The sequence below is a fragment of the Canis lupus genome, chromosome 20 (genome assembly GCF_011100685.1).
Source record: "Canis lupus familiaris isolate Mischka breed German Shepherd chromosome 20, alternate assembly UU_Cfam_GSD_1.0, whole genome shotgun sequence".
Taxonomy (NCBI): Eukaryota; Metazoa; Chordata; class Mammalia; order Carnivora; family Canidae; genus Canis; species Canis lupus.
The window spans coordinates 22,671,600-22,684,166 of NC_049241.1; the positions used below are offsets into that span (position 1 = coordinate 22,671,600).

General features: G+C 38.9%; 1 protein-coding gene across 4 annotated transcripts in view; it reads left to right on the forward strand.

Annotated features, from left to right (window-relative positions):
* Positions 1 to 12,567, forward strand: part of FRMD4B (FERM domain containing 4B) — a 322,368-nt gene that overhangs the window by 283,957 nt on the left and 25,844 nt on the right. For all 4 annotated transcript variants that reach the window (XM_038565874.1, XM_038565871.1, XM_038565872.1 and 1 more), the window contains 2 exons: positions 958 to 1,015; positions 2,331 to 2,417. In XM_038565874.1, the coding sequence (XP_038421802.1) occupies positions 958 to 1,015; positions 2,331 to 2,417 (145 nt within the window). The remainder of the gene's footprint in view (positions 1 to 957; positions 1,016 to 2,330; positions 2,418 to 12,567) is intronic.

The window sequence follows — 12,567 nt, forward strand, 5'->3', positions numbered from 1 at the left end:
TATTTCACACCATAAAACCTTAGAAATACACAATAAATACTTGTTGACTTAGAATTAGTAAATGGAGTAGATGGAGAAATCATTGTCTTAATTTTTATTTTGAGGGGCATATATTTTAAAATGAGATTGATATAAATAAAATTCATCCTTTTTTGGTACCTGTTTCTTAGAATTTAGACTTAAGAGTTAAGTATACGTTTCAAAGAATTTACCACAATCAGTAATGGAACCACTTTATTTTTTTTAACTATTTATGTACATATGTATATATGTAATTTCTACACCCAACATGGAGTTCCAGCTCACAACTCAAGATCAAGAACTATGTGCTCTACTGACTGAGCCAGCCAGACGCTCCACAATTGCTTGATTTTTTACTTGTTATGAGCATGACCCAAAGTTGATTCTCATTGCTTTGTATCATTAAGTATTTAGTTTAAAAAAAAATACTTCTAATTTGGGTTGATGATACAGTACAGTATGTTTTTAAGCCATAGAAATCTTAATGTGTAGAAAAAGACGTTTCTTGTAGCTTTCTGAAATTGAAGTTTTGTTAGCAACTTCCTAACATTTGGGTAAGAATGGAGTATTCTATTTCTACTCTAGTCAAAGACATTAGCCATGTAGTAATGAGAAAAGTAGATACAAATTGCATTTCTCTTCTTTTTCTTTTTTTTTTTAAGACTTATTTATTTATTTGAGAGAAAGAGTGCATGAGTGGGGTGGAAGGGCAAAGGGAGAGGGAGAGAGAATCTTAGGCAGAGACTCCCTGCTGAGCACAGAGCCCTATACAGGCTGGATCTCAGGATCCTGAGATCATGACCTAAGCTGAAATCAAGAATCAGGCACTTAACTGAACTACCCAGGTACCCCACAAATTATGTTTCTATACCTCACTTTTCCCAAAACGGTCCTCTAATTTATTAAGAGATTGTAATATATATTCATTTTTCATAGGTATATGAAAATAGTAGAAGCTCTACCCACGTATGGAGTCCATTATTATGCTGTAAAGGTAAATACTTTTGCATAACAAAACTTTCATAATGCCCATCTTAGTTTATGAGTTAGTGAGTGGCAGCAACTTCTGAAATTACATAAATTAATATTATATGTATGCAAATTGTCTCTATAATTTTCAACATTTAAAATATGATTGATTTTCTTAAAAAAAAATAAAGGCCTGATTATATCTTGTTATTTGTAGCAAATTAGCAAGTTTGTTATTTTTGAAAAATACTTGTTACATTCAGATGTTTTCCCAAAACAGCTATTAATCCTAACATACACAAATTACTCTCTTTTGGTACATCTGTTCCTTTTACTTGTTTTTGCTGCTATTTCTCTTCCCCAATTGTTCACCTGTCTAATGCTATGAAGTACTCACTTGACAGTGCCTTTATATGAGAATCATACACTTGCCACTGTCATTTTAAGAGCTTCATAAAATTCTCAAATTTTTGCAGGATTTACAATACCAATTTTCAATTGGTATGCTCCATATTTGTGAAGTATTTTCAAGCAGAGAGAGATTGATTAAGAAATATTTTGAGATAGTAAAGGATAAAGCACCATTAAGAAGGGAGTCTTGAAAAAAAAAAAAAAAAAAAAGAAGGGAGTCTTGTTTGAAAGGAATAATGTTACCATTGATTAATCTGGAGTGACTTTTCAAGTTATGATAGTATTTACAATTCAGAATGGGGGGGCTAAATAATAAATACTTACATAATAAGGACACCTTGTATTGAAAGTATGTACCAATTCAACTTTAGCTTTTCATGATTCTTAGTTTATTTGCATATGTTTAAGCCTAAATATGTACCTCAAAGTGATGATTCAAACATCCTGCCATTGAATCATACAGTTCTCTAAAAGAGCTTTTCAGTATTCCCATGTTCATTGTTAAATGGATTATAAACCTCAGATTTGGAGTCACTTTTCTCATCTTTGTAATTCTTTGGAAACTTCTCTATTATAGCTGGTTATTAATCAAAAGAATAGAGAGTTTTTTTCTTCTTTCTTTCTTTTTTTTTCCCCCAATGGATAACTGGCTTTATACTGGGGATTAATTTTACTTTTTACTTCTTCTCTCCAACTGTTTAGTCAAGACAGTAATGGTTAAAAAAAAAAAAAAAAGGCAGTAATGGTTCATTCTTTTTTATGGCATTAATGGTATTGGTCTGTTTTTTAACTTTCAGATCTTATTTGAAGGCATTTTAATAACAAGTTAGGTTTTTAAGTAATGTTTTGTTTACCAAGATAGCTTTATTTTCACTTGCTGATATTTGTTAAACAGTTAGGACTTGGTTCTCATGCTTTCTGTCTTCCAGGATAAACAAGGACTTCCTTGGTGGCTTGGAATCAGCTATAAAGGAATCGGCCAGTATGATTTGCAAGATAAAGTAAAACCTCGGAAAGTAAGTGTGAATCATTTTAGACATTTTGGAGAACTTGAGGTATTCTGGATTTGGCAACATTACTTTAATGGGCACCAAATAGTCTCAGACAAGTAACTTTGACTGGTGAAGCCATAGGTTCGGAGAAGGCTCAGGTCAAGTGAAAAATACTTTTTACAAATAATTTATGTACCCTTTACACAGCAATTCCACATCTGATCATTTATTCTAAGGAAATAAAGTTTTGCACAAAGATTTAACTCTAAGGATGTGGATCCTAACTTCATTTATAGATGCATACAATTTGGGGCACCTGGGTGGCTCAGTCAGTTAAGTGTCTGCCTTCACCTCAGGTCATGATCCCAGGGTCCTGGGATCCAGCCCCATGTTGCGCTCTCTGCTCAGTGGAGCCCCTGCTTCTCTCTCTCCCTCTCCCTGCTGCTCTGCCTACTTGTGCGCTCTCTCTCTCTCTCTCTCTCTCTCTCTCTGTGTCAAATAAATAAATAACAATATTTTTAAAAAATAAAAAATAAAATAAATGCATACAATTATATTTCTATTTTAACATCATATGAAAAAGATGATGACATTTGTTTTCCAAATTTTATATATGTTATATAGGCATGAAATATTTATTTATATACATAATTATGTATAATGTTAAAATATATTTATATATAAATTGCATATATACGTACATACATTTGCAAACATATGCTTACTGACACTGGATGGATACACAGGTGGATGAATTGTGAAGACATAAACCAGGATCTTTGGTGCCTGTTCCGGCTCAGTAATACAGTTATGACTGACCTTTTTACTATTGCTGCTGTTTTCACTTATCTTTGGTTCACAATTTTCCACACTAAACATGTCTGCTTTTTCAAGAGAAGAATAAGTTATGGGCTGTTTGTTAAAGGTCACACTCTATCAGGTTTGGGTTTTCCAGAGCTAATAAATTACGTTATTTTCAATTTGAACTTTGGCTGTGAAGCTCTTTCTCTTGATCCAAACACAGACATATAATACATTTTCACCCATATGAGAATGGATGAGTCCACATAGCCACCCGCTTGCACTGGCCTGCTGTGTCTTATAATGACACAATGGCTTATGCAGGCTGCCCTGGTTGGTTTTTGCCACCCTCCCTGTGCTCTGCTGCCATCGCCGGGAGTCATGGCAGTGAAACAATGACCTATAATAGCAGACCATGTGTTATCACACCCCGACATCGCAGCCTTGAATAACTCCTATCATTTCCATCTGTCTTATGCTTTAATGTCTATTAGAAAAATAGCCATATTCATCATAAAGTGGCCCTTGTAATCATACCACAGTGTTCTTCATCTTCTGTGTGTTTTTCCCAGCTTCTATCAATGCTCACAATCTTTCTTTGAGTTAAAATAATTAAGTTCATCTTTTCTCCTCATTTTATGATTGTGAAGCTGACACAGGCAACACAAAGGGGTGGCCCAGCGCTCGCCCTCTTCCAATGGCAATCCTATCGTCCTAGAGGCAGGCTAGCTGGGCATTGAGGCTTCTTATTGGAAATTATTTCTTTTTAAGATTTTATTTATTTATTTATTTGAGACAGAGTGAACGAGAAAGTGAGAGAGAGCACAAGTGGGGGGAGGAGCCAAGGGAGAGGGAGAAGCAGGCTCTCCACTGAGCAGGGAGCCCCATGCAGAGCTCAAACCAGGGACCTCTGGACCATGACCTAAGCCAAAGGCAGATGTTTACCCAGCTAAGGCACCAGATTCCCCTGGAAATTATTATTAAGAATGATGAAACATCATTTCACAACTAATATCCATCTGTGTGTGAGACAGTAAGACCACATGTAGTAATCATATAATAATATTGTGTCTTTCTAAGCCCTGTGACCAAAATCATTTGAAGTAAGGTCTACTTACTTAATTTCCAGGAGGAATATGAATAATGTTGTTCATACTTGAAAATTTGCCTAATTTCTAGTAAATAATGTTAGAAATGATGGGCATACAATTTTTTTTCAAAATCCTTTTTCTTTATAGTTTTTTTTTAACCAAAAGTTATACATAGCCAATGTAAAAACAAAGAAACAGAAACATATCAGTTAGGGCAGGAAGTCCTTATGCAATCCCCATCCCTTCCCCTCGATAATCACTGTCAAGAGAATGATACTGGTTCATTGAATCTTTGTCAGTGTCTATCCTAGGCTTTTCAGAGAGAGAAATCTTTCTGTGTGCACTATATCATACCATATCCTATTTCTCCAGATTACTTTATAAACACATCTCTTTTCACTCTAGCTGCCCAGTATCCATTATGTGGAAACACAGAATTCATTTAACTGATTCGCTTAGATGACATTATGGTTGTTAACCATAATGGGGGTCCATGGCAGGGGGAAGGAACATAATGAATCCCAGTCAAGGCATATAACTATTCTCTAGTTTATCTATTTAATAAAACAAAATTGCTGCTTATCATGTTTTCTTGAGGTAGACCTCAACTTATATTAATATTTTTGGTAATTTATTTCTCCCCCACATTTTACTTTAAGAAATAACATTTAGGAGTCTCACTGGTTTTGCTGAATCTCGCATGTAATAACTTAAATCGACTCACAAGTCATCTCTTAGCTATCATGGCTTCATGAAATTGAGAATCCTGCAGAATATAAATGTACTTGCTAAAAACGACCAGGCTTTCTCCCAAAATAATGGTGAATCAGAATCTGCGCAGTATATACTGCAACTAATTTCCTCGCCATTGCTCATGACTCACAGCCCTTTCTTTACATTCACAGTTTCATAGGAATTGGTCAATATTGTTTGACACTGATCACAATCAGGCTTGCTTGTTCATCCCAGAGTTTAGACAAGGATCAGAAGACACTCTTTTTTTTGATTGACAGAGTTTTCCCTTTCATTTTCAAGACGTGCCTTATTCAATTCAAATAGGACCATAAAACAGGCCATCTTGTGTTATCCCTGCCTTGTCTTCTCTTTCTTGCTTATTTTTGCAGGTGTTCACGCTGTACCACTGTTTACTTCCTCCTCCTTCTTTAAAATACAACAATGGATTTTGCTTCCATTGTTTATTTTTCCATGGCCAAACAACCTACGGGTTTAATTGGAGGGAGGATGTTCTACAAGTCACTGCCCTGGCCCAGTTGGTACAAATGAAAGAAGCCATAATTTAAAGGGCTGTGAGCATTAACTTGTAAAAAGGAGAATCATGCTTCAGCTGTTTGCATGGTTTATGTACTCAACAAGTTACCAGTGGCCGAGCAGGATTGAAGGTCAGATTGGCAAACTCTGAAACAAAGGCTGGAATGGGAGGCCTTGGAGATGCTGAGCCTCTTGAACTGCTTACTGGGTTATAATTATGTGGCTTAAAAACAGGCCAGAAGAGGAAGATTTGCCAATAATAAGAGAGACTAATACCAAAGGCTATTTTGAAAAAAGGTTGGTCCGAGACCCACAAGTTGGAGCTTTCGGTCCTTTCCATGTACTGTCTATTAGTTGGAGCCTATGAATGTGAGGAACTGTGTTGGTTGTACCTGCCATAGCATCCAGCAAGTGCTCTTCGTGTATTTTGGCCATAAGGCTTTTGCCGAGTTGTTTCCAGGCTATGTAGTATAATGATGGAGAGCAAGAATTCGGGAAGCAACCCAAAGCCTGTCCTTGGTGTCCATTTGCTGTGTGACCTTGGGCATGTTGTTTCATCTCTCTTTAAACTCAGTTTATTTATCTGCACCATGGTAATGCCACCAATGGCGCAGGGTATTTGCAAGAATTACATGAGATTATATTCACCACCGTGCCTGTTACACAGTTATCACTCCGCAACTGGTTGTTGTTCATTGGTAGTGACAGATAAAGACAATTTAAAAAGGTATGAGAAATCCTCAGGGTTAGAGAAGAGCCCAACATTGCTAGACTCGTAGCCTTAGCAGTCTAAGAGTTGACACTCAGATATCATGTTTTCATAGACTCTTATAAGCACTCTGTGCCAGTTTATTAACCATGATGCCCTAAGGCATGATGCAAATTAAAAGAAATTTAAAATTCTGAGTAACAAACCACAAAAATTCAGAGTATTAAAAATTGAGATCACAGGAAGGTTTTTTTTCTTTTTAATTCTCCCTTTATGCATAAAATGTGTCATTGCAAACTCTTATGGAATGTGAAAACATACCAGAACTCAACTTAATTTCAAATTGTAGGACAATGGAACTTAAAAACAGTGAAATTTTACATTAAAAAAAAAAAGCAAGCTTGTGTTCCTAATAGGTTTTTGTTGTTTGTTCAGTATTTCAAGGAAAAATGACATTTCTTCACAAAGAGGTAGGGTGGGTCATTGGCTAAGTGAAGTATTGATATATGTCATGACTGATTTGTACCTCCCCCCCAGCAAATTATTTGACCTGGGAAAACCAGACTCTGTCAGATGAGCGAAATAAAAAAGGCATGCCAAAAAAATAAATAAATAAATAAAAATAAAAATAAAAAAGGCATGCCAGCCAAAATGTCATCCTCAGACCTTAGTGGGATAAAATATCTTTCAAGATTAGTATCTTTGTGCATTATAACTGCTAACAAAGTCTTGTGATTTGCATCATCACCCGGGGGCATTTCAGGGTGGGGAAAGGGTTCTTAACTTCTGTTAACTGATTTTTCTTGGAATTCCCAAATGCCTAGAGCCAAATGAATTAAGTCACAAGGACAAAAGTCTTCCTGTTTCTTTGTCCTAAAAATAAGGGGTCCATTTCATTTAAACTCAGCTGCTTGCTTACTTTTCTAAGCCAGCCATCTTGACATTTCTCACCACTCCAGTTTTTCCCCCCTGCTGCCACATTACCAGGGAGCTGGATAGGGATGCTCCTTCTAACACTGCTTAAATTCTGGATGCACTTAGCTGCAGGAGAAGAAGGAACATTTGCTGTCCAGTCACACTTTCTACGTCAGTACATAATAAAGTATGGTGTGAAACAAAAGAATGGAGTTACAGAATGTCAACTAGAGACCGGTCCATCCTGTTTGTAAAGTGTATAATTAAGCTCCAGCCACACCAATAATCAATCTGATTGTTAAAGCCTTCTGCAGAGTCGCTGGGAGGAGAGCTCAAATCCTACAGCATGGGTTTGAAATAAGAACCAGTCCTGCACTCCTACTTACCGGTTGGCTGACCTGGAGCTGTCACTCAGTGTTTCTGGGTCTTTATTTCCTCAACTTTCAAATTCCAACAATTCTGTCTGCCTTATCTACCTCAAAGATCATTGTGAGGATCCAGTGGGTTAGTGAATTCTTTTACCGAGTAGATACTTTTTTTTCCTTCACATCTTATTCTAATCTATAGAACACCATAGATTTGTTTTTCTTCCCTTCCTGTAAGCTAATCACAGGATTTTAAGCAGTTCTTCTAAGATAGGGAGCTCTCAAAGAATCGGTTGGGCATTGGTGAGTCTCCATTTCCATTTCACAACTGGCAAGCAGATGGAAAGAATTCAAGGCAAACAGCCTGATTAGTCATAAAATCTAATTGCAAGGGAGGCTGGGAAGGGTAGTCTTTAGGTGGGTGGCCATGGGCAAAGCCATAACTCAGAGTGTTCTGTTACTAAAAGAAGGAGGGAAAAAAGATCCTGAGGGTGATAAGTAGTTTCTGCCACATTGTGTTTATTTCCTCTGAAGTCTTTCAGGGGGATGGTTAGTGAGAAACTAATGAGTGAGCAGAGAAATAAAACATGATGACAAATTTTGAATAGCTTCTGATGGAAACAAAATGGAGGAGCAATAATGTGATGAGTGTGGAACACTCAGTGGGTTCATGGAAGGCCATTGAGAAAGGTGACATTTAAGCTGGATCCTGAAGGGTGAGAAGGAATCTGGCCATGCAGAATGGGTTGGCACCTTCTCGTCGGAGAAGAGCGTATGCTGATGGGACGGAGGTAGGCTCATCATAAAACTGAGAGGGGATCATTGTAGCTAGAGCTTAAAGGCTGAGGGTTTTCTCTATAGAAACAGAAGATGATGTTTGAAGAAGAGGAAGTGGCTGCTGTACAGGCAAAACCATTCAATTTCATTATTTAATCTGTTAGTTTTTATTTCTAGGCATTTACCAAATGGCTGAATTGTTGGCACAGAGAAATGAAAGATAGCGCTTTTAAAGGATTGACTCATCCAAATGCTGAGAAAACCAACTAATAAATTGGTTTTTGCATTGTGAAAAAAATGTTCTAGGAAGGTGCAAAAAAAAAAAAAAAAACAGTAAAAGGTTCTTTGCTTTGTACTTACGACTAAAGATTGGTTTGGTTTTAATGCACTCATCCTTAGGGAATAAATTTCGAACAAGAGAGTAGAGAGTACAGTGTACCCAGTTTGGGGGTTATTTTAACAGCAACAACAAAAAAATGTATTGAGCCCATGCTGTTTACAAGGACCCTGAGCTAGTACTTTAAATTCTTTATTCTGTTTAAGGAAAAAAACCAAGTCCCTGTCCTTAAGGATCTGACCACCCATCTGGAAAGACAGAATTATATCCAAAGTTAGGGTTTTATTGAAATATTTAATAACTGGGCTTAGTTACCAAGCTATGAGAAAAGACGCCAGTTGTAATGTCCAAAAGGGCCATGCAGGTGCCCCTGAGCAGTGGGGTTACCTCATACACATTGGGTGAGCACTCTATTGCCCATATTGATGGGAAGTCATTAGGTCAGCCCTGGGAGGTTAGAGATTCGGCCACAGGAATCTGGGGAGATTGCAATCCTGTTGGACAATCAGAATTTTATACTAGGCATTCCTGATGCCCAAAGCTTCTTTATCTAAACTTTTTCTAAAATACTCAGAATATTGTACTCCTTGTTGGAAGGTTATGCTATCACACCTCAAAATGTAATTTTTGCTACCTGGGTGTGTCCCATTTGGGTATGTTATAAAATTTTTGTTCAGCACACCTGACACTATTAGCATGGCCTCTAGTGGATAACAGTTGCATTTAGAAAATCTGAACAGCCATTTCTTCCTAAAGGGGTTACCTAACTGAGAAAAATAGGACCCCAGTGTTCGTTATTTTAGAGGAAACATTTCATCTTCTACATCAACACACTCTACCTATCAAAGCATAGGTGTATCACCAAAAATTATCCTCTGAGTCAGGCTTTGTCAGTCTCTGCACTGTTGACATTTGGAGCCAGATAATTTTGTCCTGAGTATGGCATGATATTCAGCAGTGTCCCTGGCTTCTACCCAGCAGATGCTTGTAGCACCCATCCCTGCAGTGTGATACCCACAAATGTCTCCAGATATCACCAAATGGCCCAAGGGTTGTGGATGAGAGTACGGAGGAAATCATCACTGGTTGAGAACCACTAGTGTGAGTGACATTTGAGGGTCCCTGAGCCCTCTTCTGCCAATGGCTGTCATAATTCTGGGTTATTTTTTTTCCCCATGAGGTTGATCTGAGAATTACTCCGTTTTTGTTAACATAACCAATGTCCAGTGAGTCCTCTTCCCAGATAGTAGAGGCAGGATGGTGTGTTTTGCTTAGGCACTGGGGTTTTGGGAGCCTGGTTATGCCTGAATGTGACTAACAGATCTCCTCCCATTTAGGTTTGTGACCTTGGACAATTTATGTAAATCTCTCTGAGCCTCAGTTGTCTGTCTTACAAAATGAGGCTCTAAGTAGTAACTCCCCGTAGGGTTGTTGGGCAGACTTTCAGGCACATAAGCATTTGGTGGATAGAAGGATGGCTGGATAGAAGATGGTCAGTTTGGCTTTCTAAAAGCCCACAAGCCTGCAGAATTCTGTCTTTGTGGGACTCCAGAAGGCAAAACATATCCCCAGCTTAATCATGCATACTAACAGTATATTCATCAAGTATAACTTTTTTAAAAAATGGAAAAAGAAATAGATCAGTAATATAGTGATTTGGTTTTGCTTCAAGTTACAACAGGGGATCACCCAATATGAGTCATTGTTTGATGTACAGTCATACACTACAGCGGAGACTATCCCAAATTTAGTCATTTCCAGGTGAACTTGCAGTTAAATGATTAACCTATATTACAGTGCTATTAAAAAAAAAAAAAAAGAGCTTCTGATCATGCTTTTCCCATCCTTGCCTGGTGTTATACTTTTGGGTGACATCTAATTTTGAATTGTTAAGATTCAAAAGGCAGTTTGATTCTTTCTGTCCAAGGCTTTCCCTTATTCTCTTTTTCCCCTGGGAGGTCTCCCCTTGCCTGTGGCAGGTGCATACTCCTCAGCATTTTTGCACATGCCAGGGCACGTTCCTTTTCTGGGTACCCCAGGCAGGAGGGAGCTTGCTGCCCTGCGTCTTTCTGTGGGCGTGCCCTTGACCCGCCCCTCCCTCCTCCTCTGTGACCTCCACGATACAGGAACAGTGAACAGATTTCCTAGCCAGAGGGTGTATCAGGAAACCACCGATGAAATCAACAGAAATACAGCAGTTTTTACAGAAGCTGAAACTCATAGAATCAGAAACCTGATGTGTCAACAGAAAAACTCAAGTTTCTGGGTCTCATCAGTGGAAAGACAGATGTGGGATCCAGGCAGCTGTTTCTTCTTCTGTTTCTGCTATTATGTGACTGTCTTCCATCCTCACAAAGACATGATAAAATTAGGGAATTGGACTGAGAGGCCTTCATAACAGTTACAACTAGCTTTATCACTTACTGAATGTTTATTCTAATTCAGACACTGGGCTAGGTGCTTCACAAACGTAACCTCACTGAACCCTTCCCAAAACCCTCGGAAGCAGGCATTGCTCCTTTTTTACAGATGAGAAAACTGAGACTCAGAAAAATTAAGCAACTTACCCCCACCCCCCAAAAAAGACAGTTGATACAACAGGAATGCAAACCCCTGGTACACTCTCCCATCCCCACTCTAGTGGCAACGGCCACCACGAAGTAAGTCTGTGTCATTCCAGTTCACTTATGCTATTATAGGCACACATATGAAATCACATTTTCCATAAACTTTTAAGATTGCAGGTAGAGAAACGGCTTTTTGCCTTTTAGACTTGAAGACTCGGTCTCATATCATTAACTTCTTATGCAAACCAGTTGCTATCTAATTATTTCAAATTCTTTAAATCAACTGAAGCCCTTCACCCTTTAAGTAGGGTTTTCGCTTGCAGGGAGCATGTTTGTTCTCAATGCAGGGACTCGCTGAATGGAGGCAAAAGCGCTAGTATTTCACATTTGTAAGTGATAAGAGGGGGAGGTGGTGGCTTTCAGAGATCATGTTTCAAGTCCAGCCCTGGTTTTTATGTGTGTGGGAATGGACGCAAAGAAAAACACAGCTGAGCTGCATTGTGGCTCTTCCTGTAGAACCTGTTCATGCCCAGGGTGAGTAAACCCGGAGTGGAAATATCTCCCTGAGACAGCCTCCCGAGAAATTTGTGCCTGGATTCAAAGCAGCTTACTCCCCAGGAGGTATCATCGGGATCCACGCTACACCCCAGTTAAAAGAATGTGTCTCCCTTCTGGGAAGATCGGCCAGTGAGCACTTTGCCCTCTATGTCCCCGATCAGAGGAAGGAGTGGAACTGGGGAGGTGTCACTCGCTGGAGTTGCTGATGTCAGTAGCGTGTCAGCCGTGGGAGGCTCTGTTTGTGAAATTGAGTTACACCTAGATGTCTCATGAAACTCCGCTCAGAACTCACCGGAGCTACTGTCTGGGAGCAGGGAGGTAGAGCCAACCTTGGGGTTTTCCCTCACATTTCTGTCCCACTTTTGGAACTCCTGGATTAAAAGAAATGAAAACGTCCAGCCTTCGGACATTTTAGGAAATGGGTATGTAGCTTTCAGCCTCACTAATAACTCTCTCCAACCGGGTGATCGTTGTAGCTGCACTGGCTGCGTGTTCTCTTACTGTGTTTGGGATTGGGGGTCCAGCCTGAATGCTTTTGTCTCCTAGTGACGTGTGCATAGGAACTTGAAGTTCATGCTGTTCCTTTACATGAGGTTCCCGTGGTCGTGAAAAGTCTTGGTGCCTGTGCTTTAGGAGATGGTTCTGCTGCTGGTGCTTTGCAGTTAGGCAAAATCCTCCCCTAAGATTCTCTGAGCATAATTTCAAACTCCAGCCAAAGTCTAATAATCATCAGTAGTGGGACAGGTTGCACTGGGAAAGTCCAAGTTGAGAGGAAAAGCTGAGGC